Raw genomic sequence first — 17,862 nt, 5'->3', positions numbered from 1 at the left:
AATGTGCTAGTCTATTGATTTCTAAGCCCCAATCTCAATGCATAATCTCAAAGCATAAGATTGAGTTTGAAGAAGGTTTTGGAACTAATGCGAAGATACTTCAAAACTTGAGGATGAGTTTTCTCCAATTAGAAGAGACTGATGTAGGACCAAATTATTTTACTTTTGATTTTTTGTTTAATTTTCAAGGATATATATTTTAATTTGTTTCTAGGGTTATTTTCAGTGTTTTTAAGTTTTTTAAGGATTCTAGGGTTTTCTATATTCTTTGGATTTTAAGAGTTGTTTAAAAAAGTAGTTAAGAGAGTGCTTATGGAACATTTTGTCTTAGCAAGTGTAGAGTTTGTAGATACGTTATTATGAATTTTATTTTAAGTCAAGACTATTTAGTCAATCTTATTTTGGTGAAGGACACTATGGGCTCTTCATATTGCATTTAAGATAAAAGAAATGGTGCATGGAGGGTTAGGAACCTATTCACATGACTTTGAAAAAGGGGAAAAAGGAAAAGGAAGTTTTTTGCTTCCCAGTTAAGGTTTTGGGGAGGGAACCTTGGTTGTTCCCTTCAAAATTGTTGCTTGTGCTTTACTTGGAATATGTTTAATTTTCTGGTTCTACATCCCAATGTATTAAAAAAATAATGCTCAATGGATCAGCAACTTACAAATCAGGAATGTTCTTGCCTAAATAAGATGAAAATTGAGATAAATTTGGAATCAATTTACCTTTTTGCAGTAACACCTAACATATATAGGACAGAAAGAGACGCAAGCTTATACTGCCAGCAACTTGTGTGATTTATTCATTTCATGTGGCTTCAATTGAAAAAGAAAGAGACATTACCCAACAAGCCAGTGACAGATAGATCCATCGTAACTCCCACTTACAAAATACTCTTCATGAAATGGATGCCATGCGAAAGCTAGCAAAATAAATATGCCAACATGATCATATGTAATTATTTATTTTAAGAATACATTATCAGATATGGTCTTCCTATATTGATACCTAACGCAGATAAAAATGATCAGAGCTTACATGAAATTGTTAATATTTCCCATTCACTCATTGATTACATTGGAAATAGGACAAGTTTATGGTGAACTCGCATCAAAGCATTTAAGAAGGACCCTAAATAGTCAAGAACCATGGGCTGGAATTTAGCCCTCAGATTACGGTGCTTGTGGTTAAAAAAGAATTGAGAGAAACGTAAATATTATCAATGATAACATCAACAATAGAGTTGTAGATATCATATCATATACTAATAAATTATTGTACAAATCCCAAACTTGAAAGTCATCCCTGATTGGGTTAAATACAGGCACCATCAAACAGAATAAATAGATATACATAAATATTTAGGCAGAAGAAGCCATAGGAGTTCAAAGCATGGGCAGACATAATAAAAAAAAGGAAGCAACTACCACGCATACCAATTGAGTCCACAATTAGCATACAACCAAATCAATTTGTTACTTGTCAGTTGTTACAAAGTACTGTAAGTAAACAATAAAAAAAGAGTCCACCAGATGGATTACAAGTGCTTAAAAGTGCAAAAGTATAATGGCCATTGGGGATGCTTCTATTATGTATAAAATAATAAATTAGAAAAGAATAAGCTACAAACAAATTACCAACCAGTTACATCCTTGCCATGTCCACAATAAGATTCAGGCTCCTTCATAGTATCATAAAACTGAAAATATGATAAAGGTTTACATTGCGAGTAGGGTTGAGATAGTAATATTGGGGAATAAGTTAATGGACTATTATACATTGTTAAGGAAAAAGAATGTCTGACAAACAATTATGCATGCATCAACAAGCCTTTAAAAAATTATGCATGCATCACGGAGTCAACAAACATCTATGCGTGCTTGTATAGGTATACGTAGAATCAACACTAGCATTTGGTGAACTCAAACAAAAGCATATTAATTTGCACTATGAGCCTTTATGCAGACATTCTCAAAAGATATATATATATATAAAAAAAAAAAATAACTCATCCCAAAGATCCGCTAAAGTAACAAAAAAACAAGAGATCCTCCCAGCAGGTATATTAAAAAAAACTCTCTTTACAGCAAAAGAATATCATCACCAAATGAAAGAAAAGGCTTTATAGGATCAAAATGCCCCTCATGATCATCCGCATAACCATGATTTGCTAACCTGCTACCACATTATTAGCCGGGCCACGTGCAGATACATAGTATCCTTCATACCATAAAATAATGATGCTAAATATAATAGGAGTATGGAGACCATTCATCTCCCATCAAATGACATTGATAACATCCCCTATATAAAAAGCAATCCGAATAGGCCTCATACAAAAATGTATAACTGCATGGTTTCCAAGGCTCCAGTCCTTGAGAAAGTAGTGACCCCAAAAATGATCATTAGCATTATAATTATATGGCCACTTTCATCCTTGAACACTCCAAGTTCCCATCCTTACTTCCTTAAACCAAAAGAAACATGATTTGTAGAAAACATGTTGAGCACCAGTCTCAACACATAAGACCTATTACTACATCTGTTCTGAACTTAGTACAGTAATACTGAGATGGAAAGTGCAAACTATAATATGAGTTCATGAAGCAATGGTTTCATCAAGAACAAGAAGAAAAGCTCACAGCTAAAAGAATACATTTATTCAAAGTAGGCCATAGATAGCCATAAAAATTGCCAGATCTCGGGCAACCACCAGATTATTTAATACAGTCATATTCAAGATGCAACATTAGGAAACATGAGCAGCCTAGAAAGGTAAAATAATGAACTTACGGAAGCCTGCATAGAAGATGCTGATCTTTTGAAGAAGTGAGCACCCAATTACAATTTTGATTCCCTTTGATAAGAAACACCCAATTCTTGTGACCATGTCGGCACATTTATAAACGCCAAGTTGTATTTATTATATTTAAATGGAAGTGAATCATTAAATTTTCATGGAAGCAAATCTCTTCTTTCAGTGAAAATGTGTTCCAACCCACAACGAACAAAATTCTTTCCCTAATTTTGCATCCCAAAGTTTCACAAGGCTTTCCTTGCCATCTATAACCGTTCCGGTACATAAAACATCATAACAACACTGCATAGCAATGAAGCAAAGTGCATAATATGTAACACAATTCTTACATCCGAATCTGAAACGAGCAAAGATTTTGTAGGGTGCCAGTCAAAACTCTTTACATCCCATAGGTGACCTGTCTGAGTTTAAACACAAAAGAGACTCTCAGGTTATCCCTTGTTTGCAATAATTGCATGTATCATCCCTTTAACATGACAAAACTAATAAAATGTATCATCTAAGGCCTGCACCTTCAAGTTCAAAGCAACAGGTGCAGTTATCAAAGAACTTCTTAGCAAAGGTGTAAACATATTTCTAGATTAGGTTTCAGAAGAATATTTGGAACAAGGAGAAAGTGTATGATGGCTTGAGGAGAACAAAGAAGATAAGGAAGGACAAACAGAAAGAAGGAAAATGATGTTCAAACAAGAAAATGAGAAAATGTACCGATGAAATAAAAAATACTGCGACGGAAAAAATAAGAAATAATTATGGAAGACGTAAAAATCACACTTTAGTGCATGCATAATAAATCTAATATGAAGTACTATCGAGAAAAAAATCTAATAGTGATCACTCACCAAGGAAAGAATATTAGCTCAACAGGAGTTTCAACAGATAAATAATCGCATATAACCAAGCAATGAGCTATAAGAAAACTAAAAAGCAAGAGTTTCAATGGAATAAATGATATAAACAAGACAAATAATCCAATTGGCAACTCTAAAGCAATCAAGATGAAGTTTTGAATTGGAGGAGAGATGTTCTCCAAACCCCATCACATGTATCTTTTCTAGTGTGGCAAAAAAAGAGTTCCAATAGATAGATAATTGCATATAACTAAGTAATGAGCCATAAAAAGAACAAACAGCCAAATGCGAAGTAACCATATGCTAATAGATTCTCACGGAGGAGTATGGGTAGAGTTTAATACATCGTTGGAGGCTTTTGGGTATTTCACAAGGATAAGGGCCTGAGTCCGTAAGGTGAAGCCCCAAGGAGATAACGAATGATGTGCAGATTTAAATAATGTATTAAGAGGTACCTACAAGAATAAGGGCCTGAGTCCGTAAGGTGAACCCCAAGGAGATAACGAATGATGTGCAGATTTAAATAATGTATTAAGATGTACCTACAAGAAGACAATAGGGGAGTGACCGGATTAGTGGCTAAGAAGGAAATGACGGGGCCAGTGAAGCATTTGTGCGCTCACAAAAGTACTGGGGTAGTTGTATCAGAATAAGGTATGCTTAAACTTGCAATCCGGACCAATGTTCTCCATGAATGGATATAATTGTAGCTTCGATACTAGAGAAGCAAAGTAGGAAATTGATGAAGCCCATTACAAAGGCATATTAGTTAGTTGATTGCGCTCAGTAAAAGTGTCTTATTGAACTACATAGTCCAAGGGATCAAGTACATCCAGTGGTCTCAATTATTATTTGCCACAATCCCTTTATTATTTTATCTATTATCATATATAACACCACTGTTAAGGGTTGGATATGAGAAACCTAATATGACAGAGCATATAGGATAGATACCCAACACAGAGAAGTAGAGTCCAGTTACACACACACACATAGGAATCCCCAAATGGGATATCCATAGCATATGATAACAAGAATCTAATATTTACATGAAAATAATCAATTTGTCTGTACATTTTGGCAGGTTTAACAATGAGTATGCAAAAGCCCTCATTGGTAATGCACGTTTTGTTTCTATTAATTTGACAATTTTTTCAGCTTTTCTTTGTTTTTTTGCTCTTTACTTTTTTCTGTAGAGTACTTCAATTAGACTACCTTTTCCTCTGGATTTATCTTTGAAAGCTTCAGACTTCAGAGTTTCAGGAGTTTATTTTAGTTCATCAGAAGCCTGATCAACTTGTATTGATACTATATCAGCTTCAACCATGAATATAATCTCATTAACAATGACAGTTTTCTCTACCAAAAAGTTACTGCATTAGGTCATATTATTTTTCAAATTTTACTACAAATTGCTTTGATTTGAACATTTTTCCATAGTTCATTGATCTTGGTACATGCCATGCTTTGCATGGCACTGTACTAGTATGTTAAACACAGAAAATATAGGCCCCTACCCATTTTTAGAAATAATTAGCAGTTTTCGAATGAGTTAGTGGGAATGAAAACCTAAACCAGTAGCTAAGGAGGCTTAACTGGTGTTACTACCACAACCTCAACCCCATTCCCAAAATTTAGTACGCTAAACACAGAAAATTACAGGTTCTCCAAAGCCATCTCGATAAGTAAGGCGCAATTTCCAGCTCCTCTCTTCTTGGCATCCAGCAAAGTCCCATACTTTAATAGTATCATCATCAGAGCAAGAGCAAAACTTCAGGTCCGTCCTTGAGAAATTGAGAAAAAGAATAAGTCTATATATTGCCCATGGATGATTATTAAATATATGTCTGCATGCAACTAAAAGTTAAACGATCAAAAGTTAATTTTTTTTTTTTTTTTTTGAGAGACAGTCACAAACATGTACCTCTCAAGTCACGAACGTACTCTTTGTGTGCAGATTTATTAGCCTTCACATTATTCATGTCAGATAACATAGAAGTAAGAACTATACAGAGACAGAGCATCTCTTCAAAAAACAAGGAACAAAGGGGAGAGAGAGAGAGATCACCCATCAACAACCAGTATGCATTAACACACATAGAAACAAAGTCGAAACAGGGAACCCATCAAAAAAAAGAAAAAAAACAAATATATATATATATATATATATATTTGCCCAGCTCCTAGCTCTTATGGTCACTCTCTCTCTTTCTCTCTATCTCTCTCTCTCTCTCTCTCTCTCTCTCTCTCTCTCTCTCTCTCTCTCTCTCTCTTTGTTTTTTGTTTTTGTTTCGATGGGTCCCCTGTTTCTACTCTGGTTCTATGTGTATTACTGCATACTGGTTGTTGATGGGTGATCTCTCTCTCTCTCTCTCTCTCTCTCTCTCTCTATATATATATATATATATATATATATATATAGAGAGAGAGAGAGAGAGAGAGAGAGAGAGAGAGAGACTCAGGTAGGAGCAGTTGCAGCAGTTGCGCCTCCACATCCACATCCTGCCAACGGTTCCAAACCATGTTACCATTAAATTAATTGAAGGTAAACCAACTGATATTTTGAACCATTGTCACAAGGAACAAAAGCAAAAATGCTAATGCTTAACAAAAGTAATTAAAATCTAAAGATCTCAACATTTCAGCCATTGTCATAAGGAATAAAAGCAAATAGGTATAGAACATGATTACCAAAAATATATACACCATGAAGTGAATACTGCATAAGCTTGAAAAAGTGGGGGTAAATTGTGATAGTTTACCCGTTTACCCCCAGACAATATATATTCATGAATTGACTTGACCCAACTCTGATGGCATCACTGTCTCATGCTAAAGTAAGGCCCACAACCCAGTGTCTTGATGGAGTCCTGTCCAAAAGTTCATAATTTAAACTTGAATCAATGTTTCAAGATCTATGAGATGTTTCTCTGAAAAGGAATGTACAAATTCTGGCTTCTAACTCGATTCTCACCGCATATCTGTCGCTCATCAGCCATCTTTTGGAGGTACCTCGCATGCTCCTCGATTTGTAACTGCACTTTCCATTGCGTCTCGTTTCCTATAGACATCCAATTGGAAACATCTGTGTGTGTGTGTGTGTGTGTGTGTGTTTTTCTTTGGTGAGTGGGAAGAGAAGTTCTCTGAAATCTAAATTCTAAACATTTTGGAAGTAAGAGCAGGTGGTTCTTGTGTTGATGAGACCAGCACCAACGTGGTAGTATAGAATTAATAATTTCATACAAAAACAGAAGAATGATAGAGAAAGAAATTTAGTACAAGGAGAGTTGAAGGCCGGGTCAAAATCGAAAGCAAATTTAATGGGGCTCCGACACAAATGGACCAGGTGCCACGTTACCGTTCCTCGAACAGATTGCCATATAAATGCACAAAACTTTGTGTCAAGTGTAGCTTTGCCTATAACATTTCAAGGGGACATTATAGATAAACAGTAAGAGAAGTTAGCATGTCTATATGATAACCCACTCAAAGTTTTAGAGGTCAAATTCAAATCATAAATGACCATTTACAGAATGGTAGCAATCTAGGACATAGTTTTCACCAAGTGCTTAATAAACATCAGCTATGACCATTCAAATTCACATCCCAGCATCATCCCATGTGGGAAACACCACAGTGGAGGTTAAATTCAGTTAAGCATCCATATTTAGTGACACTCCGATGTTGTTTTCCACATTCAAGAAGCCTATAAAGGATGCCTATATCACACACAGAAACTGAACCCATCAAAAGCATGAAATTTAAAAAAAGCAAGTAAACACAGGAAGCCACAACAATGTCAAAAATCACCTACGAAACAGTGTCATGTATGCGTTATTCTAGAGCAAGAGAGAGAGAGAGATCAGCATAGAAAATTGCACCTGCAACCAAGAGAGGGGAGGGCTTCATTCTACTGTCTGACTTGAACTGCCATGGAAGAAAGCAAGGGCTGGGACAGCTTAAGAGAGTGCCATTGCCACGACTCGACCTATGAACACTAGCTCTTGCACCACCCAACCGTTTTTCTTCAATAGAGCTCTCTCTCTCTCTCTCTCTCTCTCTCTCTCTCTCGCACCACCCAGCTGATTTTTTCAATGCAGCTCGTGCATAGCTTGAAACATATAAATAATGCATCAGTCTAAAAGAAAGATTGTCCCACAAATTTTGCTAGCCACAAATTTTGCTAGCCTGTAGATTTCTAAAGAGGATTCAGTAAGCAACAAAAGCTTAATTTCAATTTTCTCACCACAAATATATGGCATGGGCACCACTGGATGCAAATTATATGAACCACATCACACTGCAAAAGGCACAAACAGAATGTGTATCGACTAGGAACCCCAGGCCAAGAGTTCGGGACTCAGGTAGGAGCAGTTGCACCAGTCGAGCCTCCACATCCACATCATGCCATTACCATTAAATTAAGAGAAGGTAAACCACCTGATATTTTGAACCAATGTCATAACGGACAAAAGCAAAAACGCTTAAATGCTTAACAAAAGTAATTAAAATCTCAAGATCTCGACATTTCAACCATTGACACAAACTGAACCCATCAAAAGTATGAATTTTAAATAAAGCAAGTAAACACATGAAACCACAACAATGTCAAAAATCACCCAAGAAACAGTGTCATGTATGCGTTATTCTGTAGCGAGAGAGATCAATCAGAATAGAAAATTGTACCTGAAACCAAGAGAGGGGAGGGCTTCACTCTATTGTCTGAGTAGGAACTGCCATGAAAGAAAGCAAGGGCTGGGGCAGCTTGAGAGAGCACCATTGCCACAACTCGACCTATGAAACTAGTAGCACTTGCACTACCCAACTGATTTTCTTCAATGGAGGCTCTCTCTCTCTAAAACTCTAACTCTTGCACCACCCTGCCGATTTTTTCAATGGAGCTCTTGCATAGCTTGAAACATATAAATAAAGCATCAGTCTGAAACAAAGATAGTCCCACAAATTTTGCTAGCCTCTAGATTTCAAAATAGGATGAAGTAAGCAACAAAAGCTTAATTTCAATTTTCTCACCACCAATATATGGCATGGGCTTCACTGGATGCAAATTATATGAACCACATCACACTGCTAAAGGCACAAACAGAATGCCCAAAACAGAAAACAAGTCATGCAATTATCAAACAAGGATCAAGTATAATTTGCTTGCATACCTTGGTCAATTTTGTTGAATACAGTCATGTAAGAAAAACAACAAAGCTCTAGACAATTTTCCTTGTCTACAATTCCAATTATACTCAATTTCAGAACATTGTATTTCAGTAGATTGCAAAATGTAGAGACAAACGACATTAATTGAGAGAGAGCTTTTTAAAATCAGAAATGCTACGCATTGAGCCTTGCTCAGAGTGGGCCGTTCACATTCATGAGTTCAATAAAAATAGGGGGAAAGTAAAAAAAAATAATAATAAAAAACACTTAAACCAGCAGTTCATCAAGAATTCCAGAACTTCAAGACAACATCACCCTGCCAAATTATACAAAGCACATCACACTGCTAAAGGCACAAACAGAATGCCTAAAACAGAAAACAAGTCATGCAATTATCAAACAAGGATAAAGTATAATTTGCTTGCAAACCTTGGTCCAATTTTGCTGAATGCAGTCATGTAAGAAACAAACAACAAAGCTCTAGACAATTTTCCTTGCCTACAATTCCAATTATACTCAATTTCATTACATTGTATTTTAGTAGATTGCAAAATGTAGAGACAAACCACATTAATTAAGAGAGAGCTTTTTAAAATCAGTAATGCTATGCATTGCCTTGCTCAGAGTGGGCCGTTCACATCCATGAGTTCAATAAAAATAGGGGGACAGTAAAAAAAAAAAAAAACACTTAAACCAGCAGTTCATCAAGAATTCCAGAACTTCAAGACCAGCAGTCATTCATGAGCTCTTTTTTTTTTAGATAATGTTGATTTTTATATAGTATAAGCGGGAGTACAGAGAAAAGAAGAGAAGTGATTTTCCACAGGCGGAAAATTAACAGAACCCTTATGAAAAGGGGGGTGAGATAGAGTAGAATCCAAAAAACATATCGTTTTGGTAGTTACAGTGTCAGAAACAAAGCAACCATCAAAAAGATGTCGATCCCAAAAATCAAACATGAACTAAAGCTGCTCCATCTTTAGCTAGAGAGTCCGCTGCCTATTTTCCTTCCCTCCAAATGTGCCTCCATGTGTCACGCATATCCCTGCAACTATAGAAACAAAGCAACCATAAAAAAGATGTCGATCCCAAAAATCAAATGTGAACTAAAGCTGCTCCATCTTTAGCTAGAGAGTCCGCTGCCTATTTTCCTTCCCTCCAAATATGCTTCAATGAGGCCGAAGCAATAATATTTTTTGAGTCTCCTACGATTATGAGGGGCTACGAGAGGTAAGGAAGACAAAGTTTGAGGCCTTCAAGAAGGGCAGTTACTTCTGCCTCCATAGAGTCAGAATGTCCAATGGATTTGGATAGGGAAGCTAGTGTGGTGCAAGAGCTATAAGCTCTTTTTCGATAAGTCTGATGTATAATTAAAATCAGCAATGCTATATTATGAGCATCAAAATGCATAATGAAGGTGTACTAGAGACCAAACTCATATAGCAAAATGCATAATTAAAGCAATGGACAATCATGGAACAAAGATTCATGAAGGCTCAATTCCCAAATACATCAACAAATCCTCAAACACATAAAGAAAATATATAACCTGTCATAACACATGTCCAATGTTATAGAGAGATTGAAACCCATCCACGTCATCTTTGGTGGTGGTTGTACCCTCTGAATTTTCGATTTTACTGTAGAACTCTTCTAAACCGGCATCAAATGTTTTCATCTTCATATATTATCATCACTTGAATTGATTTAATAAATTTGGTATGACTTGGTTCATTTAACACATTTATCATGATTCACATACAAGAACCGTGCATTGGTTAAGTTGATTGTCCATGTAATTTTTTTAAAATTGTACTGTTCTACTACGACAGTAGTTGCAATAGAAAGTCAATAGCTACATCATGATCACTTTGTAATGAGATGATGTTTATGAAATATTATTAGGATTGATTAGTTTCACCCTCTCTCTTGAGTACTATCTAAAAATGGTTGTAAATGTCTTACTTTTTGGGTTATGACGTGGATGGGTTTCAATCTCTCTATAACATGGAGAATCAACTTAACCCAAAAAGTAAGACATCCGCAACCATTTTTAGATGGTACTCAAGAGAGGATCAATCCTAACAATATTTGACAAATATCATCTCATTACGAAGTGATCATGATGCAGCTGTTGACTTTCTACTACAACTAGAGTTGTAATAGAACAATACGACTCAAAAAAAATTACATGGACAATCAACTTAACCAATGCATGGTTCTTGTATATGAATCATGAGAAATGTGTTAAATGAACCAAGTCACACCAAATTTATTCAAGTGAAGATAATATATGAAGATAAAAACATTTGATGCCGATTAAGAAGAGTTCTATAATAAAATCGAAAATTCAGAAGGTACAACCACCAAAAGTAAAATAAAAAAATCAATATGCAACTCTTTACCAATTTTATCCGAAGGGTACAACCACCACCAAAAATAATATAAAAAAATCAGTATGCACCTCTTTGCCAATTTTATTCAGAGGGTACAACCACCACCAAAAATAAAATAAACAAATCAGTATGCATTTCTTTACCATTAAAAAAGAGAATAAACTGCCATGCATCTCTTTGATAAGCTAGAACCACCACATAATAAAAACCAGTACAATATCACCAAGATTGATTGCAGCCAGTTACCAAAATCGTTGCATATGGAAAGTCACAGAAATAAAAATCAGTGCGCATCATGATCCATGACCACATCAAAAAAGATTGATGTCCCCTAAAAACAGAGTAAAGAATTAGGGCAATTGTAGAAACACAGCAACATATGACGATATGACTGAATTTGAGAAGATAATAACCAACCAATCAAAAGATCTTTCAAAAAAACATCTTAATCCAACTAAAATTGATTAAAATATGCGTGGTCGAACAATAAAATATGTGAAAATCAGTATACATGTAATAAATCAATAAAATCTGATTTTTATCAAAATAGATTATTCAATGTTCTTATTCAAAGGCTTACCAAAAACTAGTTCATTGAGCACTTTTCAGGTATTTAGTTTTGAAAATTTATTTGGTACTTGAACTAAAGCAGTCAACAATCAACAATCAACAATCAACAAATCTGTTAAAACGGGATGGCAGTTTTGTTTCCTCTAGAGAGAGAAAGTGAAGAGCTTGATCCACAGAGGGAGTTGAGATGGGAAATGGTGGGGATGGCGGTTTTGTTTCCTCTATAGAGAGAAAGTGAAGAGCTTGATCCACAGAGGGAGTTGAGATGGGAAATGGTGGGGATGGCGGTGTTTTCTCCTCTAGAGAGAGAAAGTGAAGAGCTAGATCCGCAGAGGGGATTGAGCTGAGAAATGGTGGGGATGGCGGTGTTGTTTCCTCTAGAGAGAGAAAGTGAAGAGCTTGATCCACAGAGGGGATTGAGCTGAGAAATGGTGGGGATCGCTGTGATGTTTCCTCTAGGGAGAGAAAGTGAACAGCTTGATCCACAGAGCTGAGAAATGGTGGAAGAGGGTTTCCTTCTAGAGAGAGAGTAGAAAATTTCTCCAGAGATAAAGGCGCAGGTGGATTCCTTTCTAGAGAGAGATTTGAAAATTTCTCTCGAGGGAGAAGAGGGTTTTCTCTAGGGCGTTCCGAGAATATTCCCAGAATTCGAACTACTTCTCGTAGCACAACATATGGGCCGTGTGAGATAACAATTGGGTCAGGGAGAAGGAGATCTTGAGGTACAGCAGCAGCAGGGACTTTTCTGATGCCTCTCGTAGTGCCGGGTTTTCTCACAGAGAGAAACTTGTTCCGTTGGTCATTCTTCATCCTGACCAAAAAACCAAACCTCATGGCTGCCTTGCCTGCCTGCTATAGAGAGGAGAAATAGAGAGAGAGAGAGAAGAGAAATAGAAAGAGAAGCTCCCCGGTTCGTGTATTAAGTAAGTAATCGATCGCCAGCGGCTCTTTCTTTTTCTTGGATCGTAGAGAGAGAGAAAGAAGAGCAATAAAAAGAGAAGCTCCCTGGTTCGGGTGTTAAGTAATCGATCGCCAACGGCTCTTTCTTTTTCTTTTTCTTGGATCCTAGAGAGAGAAGAGCAATAGAAAGAGAAGCTCCCTGGTTCGCTTGTTAAGAGAGAGAAGAGCAATAGAAAGAGAAGCTCCCTGGTTCGCTTGTTAAGTAAGTAATCGATCGCCAACGGCAATTTCTTTATTTCTTCTTCTTGGACCAGAGAGAGAAGAGCAATAGAAAGAGAAGCTCCCTGGTTCGCGTGTTAAGTAAGTAATCGATCGCCAACGGTGATTTTTTTTCTTTTTCTTGGCTCCGAGAGATAGAAGAGAGAGGAGAGAGACCGAAGAGAAATGGAAAGAGAAGCTCTCTGGTTCGCCAACCGTTTTTTTATTTTATTTTTTCGTGTGGTATATACGCAACCGTTTTTTTGTTCTTAAGTATCCTGTATATTTTTATTTTTATTTTTTCTATAACCCCGAATATTTATGATATCATAAAGGATGCGGTTTTTACGACCTTAAACAATCCGATCAACTTCCAAATTTTATAATTTTGGTGTAAACGCTAGAAATTTTTTTTAATTTTGTGGTCTAAGAATAATTAAAGCCCTAAGAATTAATAGCACTCGCTATTTTAGCATGCAATATCAATTAATACAACTAGCGATTTCAGCATTTTGAGAGGGGACTAGAATTCTAACCATAACAATTCGATGCTATTCCTAATTTATCTAGGAAAATGCTGGCCCTAATTTATCTAGGAAATTTAGACTAACTGCACATTTGGTTCATGTGAAATATTTTCTAGTTTTTTGAAAACATTTTCACATTAAAAAATTCTCTCATGTGGTCAAGTATAAGAATATTTTCGTATAAATTGGTCTTAGTGTATCTTTTCATACCAATTGACAACTAATTGATGCAAACTATTCTCACACTTGATCACATAAAAGAATTTTTTCATATGAAAAAGTTTTCTAGAAAACATTTTAACGCAAACAAAATGTGCCTTGAAACTAAAACAATAGTCGGTGTAATTAGGCTTCCGAGGGTTTAAGGAGAGATTTTAGGTCGGAGGGATAAAAAAATAATGAATTTGATTGGAAGTCATATTTTAGGAGCAAGTATTGGAGTTTCCAGAGAAAAAGCTATTTTAAATTAAGAGGGAAAGAAATAATTACGACAAAATTTCATAACCACACTCATATTTGTTCTTCCTTATCCCTAATGATACAGGTATAGATAAAACAATAGTGGTTACAAAAAACGATTTTATAAAACAATAATTGTTACAAAAAGCAACTTTGTCAAACTGATAAACAACCTTCCTTATTCATTACCCTTTATCAGCTTGAATGAATTGGGCACCTCCACTTCTCCAGTGAACTGCCTTGTAAATAGTCCACCAATAAACCGTGAAAGAAGCTAATGCGAAATCCAACAACCCCCAATAATGAATCCAACACCAACCAATTCAAAAAATATCTCTCTTCATTGTCTTTGGGCATGGCGGGTAGGCATTACTTCAAATATAATGTCTAAAGGCTATTTCCCTCATTCCATGAGTCAGTCACAATAACAGCTTGGGTCTAGAAACGGCAATACGTCTCCCAATATTGCAAGCTCACCTTATTTCTTGAACCTTCGCAACACCCATTTCTAGGAGATGAGCTTCTTAACGGATTCGAGGAAAAGATGCCGCTCCAAATCTCAAAACCTTGGTTACCCATTTCTTGGAGTTGCATTAGACAACCAATTCAAGGAAAATATGAGGCCCATTCTCAAGTATGTAAGCCCTTGACCAGACAAATTCCAGACTTGAGCTTCCTCAATTCCTTCCTAAAACAACCAAGACAGCACGATGAGCTGACGTAAGGACCTTCATGCCATCTTTCAAGCAAGCCAACAAAAGCCTAAAAGCAACATGGAATCTCTTAGCCAACAAAGCCCATGCAAAACCAAGGTATAAGTATAGGAGCCTTTTACCTTCATCTCACTAAACCGCTTGATGGCTAAGTCCACCCGACCAGCCTTAAACAACCCATGAATCAAGCAATTCCTGGCCACAATGCTCGATCCCAAGCCCCTCATTTCCATTTATCTAAAATGCCTTATCGTGGCATCCACATCACCTATCCTACACAACCTATCAATCAGTATTGTATGGGTATATTCATCACCCCCATCCTCTTTTTCCCATTCAAAAGCCGAAAAGCTGAGGTCCCCTTCTTTACAATAGCTATTCATCATGGTGTTGTAAGAAACAATATCAATAGGGGCCCCACAGCCAAGCATCCGGTCTGTGCAAGCATAAGCCCCTTCAATCATACCCAACTTGGAAATATCACCAATCATTGTACAATATGCAAAGGCATCACCATCGATATTGTAGCCCTTATGCTTCATTTCAGAAAAGAGCTCAAAGCCAAGATTGGCTTTACCTGATCGAAAACAGCAGGTTATGACAGTCCTATAAGTTATGCCATTTGGGGTATAACCCATCTTCCCAAGCTCCTTGAGGACCCTTCTCGCTTCATGTGTCTTGCCACACTTGCACAGTCCATCAATTAGTATGTTGTATCTGATTAATTCTGGACGGCAACTGAGCCCATCAAGCTTCCTAAACAATCTAAGGGCATCACCTATGTCACCAGCCTTGCATAGGCCATTGATTATGGTATTATATGCGGCTAAGGTAGGTGCAATGTTCCTCGAGAACATGTCCTGGATAATCTGATAAGCATCATCAAGCCTTCCAGCTTTGAATCATTGGGCTGTAGCTCCAAGAATCAAGAACAATCCCAGTCTCTAGCATCACATGGAACAAATCAAGGGTCCGTGGTATAAGCTTTTTCTTGGTAGCACCGGCAATTAGAGTATTGTAAGTGATAACATCAGGCTAGGTTCCAGCTTCTTTCATTTTGTCAAGAACTGAGTATGCAGCATCAACACTGAGAAACTGGCAATATGCAGCAATTAAAGTATTGTAAACATCGGGAAGATACCCAAGCCGTATACCGTCTATAATTAGGGCTTCGGCCTGTTCCAAGTTTCCAGCTTTGCAGAAGGAAGAGATACAAATGTTCAGCAGCCGAGTTAATAAGCCACTGATCATTATTTAAGCTGGTGGGATAAAGAAAAAGACTAGAGTCCTGCATATAATTAAAATAGTGAACTATACAATAACTAAGAGAAAATGGAAACCGTTGTTTATTGGGTCAACACCGTACATTGGAACAGTTGACAATGATAGATCAAGGGTGGGACCTGTCATAAGTAGCCCTTGTCTCTTCATCATTTCCATGAATGGTGGTAACCCAATTGACTATGGTTTTTGCATGGAGCATAGGATTATATACTATACTTAGTTAATAACACTCTTTTCTGTTTCCAAAAGGTTAGTCAGGTTCAAACACACATCTCAAGGTTGAAACTTTCGGAACCTGCCAATTGAGATATGGGCTCAAACCCAAGACCCCTCAATTACAGGTGCAACATAAAGGAAAAGAACTAAAAGGGAAGATTCCAAAGCAAATCCACAAATATGACTTGCGTTCTAGAGAGAAAGGGCCTTAAGACCATCACTTGCTAACCTGCCCAGAGTTTGCACTTGAAGATTAACCTCTAATGAAAAACAAGAAAGGATGAATAAACTAGACATGGAAACAAAATATAAATTTAGACCTACACATCTTGAAAGGATAAACAAACTAGGCATCTATTAGAGTATGGAATATGGCAATTGAGTAACTTCTTTCTTGATGAGGAACTGTGGAGATTTCTTATATTTTTACTAATGCCCCAGGGCCCCACTACAGTAGATCTCCATTGTTGCCATCAGGGACATCGAGTGAATGCCCTTTGATATTTAGACCTACACATCTTGAAAGGACAAAGAAACTAGGCATCTATTAGAGTATACAATATGGCAATTGTAAAGAGCTATTCTTTTCTTGATGAGGAACGATGGAGATTTCATGTATTTTATTGATGTCCCAAGGCCCCACTACAGTAGATCTCCATTGTTGCCATCAAGGACATCGAGTGAATTCCCTTTGGGGTACCACATAACATAAGTCCATCAGATTAGGTATACTTTCCTACTTTGAAGTGCCACAGCATTGCGGAACCACACAGGTCTCTCAGTTATAAAGTAAGAAATTGTTGACAGTTTTCAGTGTTTTTGTTTAAACTAAAATCAATTTAGTTCATTAATTAAAGAAAATAGTGGGTAGGAAAAAGGCAGAAAGTTGAAGAAATACCCTTCTGAAAAATAATTTATTCATCAACAAAGCCTTTTCCCAACTAATTGGGGTCAGCTACATGAACCCTGATCCGTCATTCTACTCCATTGAGGGTCATACCCTCAGTGAGGCCATAAGTCCCCAAATCTTTTCTCACTACAACTAATCATGTCCTTTTGGGCCCACATCTTGCCTTTTTTAAGTCTTCCACTTGAACTAACTCGCACCACCTAACAGGCGTTGTACTGGGTATACACAACACATCGCCAACCCATTTAAGTCTACTTTCTCTCATCTTATTGCCTATTGTTGTCAAACCTAAATTCTCTCGGATGTATTATGAAAATAATTTATTAAAAGACAAAATGTGTGCATGGAAAAATACAAAATAGAGGTCCATCGGAAAAATAAAATAAGCTACAAAGAATATCTGTATGTAGGATTGCTTTGTCATGATAAGCTTTTACATTTTCCTCTTACGTCTCGTAAGAGAGAATATAAAATATCAAAACTACATATTACTTTGCAGAAAGGATTTAGAAAAGCATCAATGTTATTTGGACTCAAGGAGAGCACCGATTCGATCCAAACCAATGTTTCAAATGCGTGATATGGTCCTGATGCAGTCAAGGAACCAATGCGCCTCAAGGAACCGATGAGATAGTAGCTATGTACTTTATTCATTAATTCCAACATTATCAGCTGTCGGAGACTCTGAATCCCCTGATAGAAGAAATTAGAAATAAAAAATAGAAACTAGAAACTTGAAACTAATTTTATAGAAGACATTAGACCTTAGAAGACATAATATTATCAAACTC

At 36.7% G+C, this 17,862-nt stretch overlaps 1 protein-coding gene and 1 long non-coding RNA gene across 5 annotated transcripts in view; both read right to left on the bottom strand.

The window, feature by feature from the left end:
- Window positions 1-203: 203 nt before the first annotated feature.
- LOC110007349 (uncharacterized) lies at window positions 204-14,861 on the bottom strand. Of its 4 annotated transcripts, none has more exons than XR_016052444.1 (3): window positions 6,644-14,861; window positions 5,594-6,539; window positions 204-5,453 (listed from the first exon to the last, which is right to left on the bottom strand). It is a non-coding gene; the product is annotated as an uncharacterized LOC110007349 (long non-coding RNA). The 4 variants fall into 4 exon arrangements; XR_016052443.1 differs by having other exon boundaries at window positions 204-6,171; window positions 6,432-6,539; XR_016052442.1 differs by having other exon boundaries at window positions 204-6,539; window positions 6,644-7,780; window positions 7,916-14,861.
- Window positions 14,862-14,894: 33 nt separating this feature from the next.
- Window positions 14,895-17,862, bottom strand: part of LOC18422487 (uncharacterized) — a 34,918-nt gene continuing 31,950 nt past the window's right edge. The window contains 1 exon segment of the mRNA XM_020667379.2: window positions 14,895-15,556. Within this exon segment, the coding sequence (XP_020523038.2) occupies window positions 14,895-15,556 (662 nt within the window).

This window comes from Amborella trichopoda, chromosome 3 (assembly GCF_054954075.1).
Source record: "Amborella trichopoda isolate Santa Cruz 75 chromosome 3, AtrichopodaSantaCruz75HAP2 v2.0, whole genome shotgun sequence".
NCBI lineage: Eukaryota > Viridiplantae > Streptophyta > Magnoliopsida > Amborellales > Amborellaceae > Amborella > Amborella trichopoda.
This window is presented reverse-complemented; position numbering and strand designations above follow the sequence as displayed.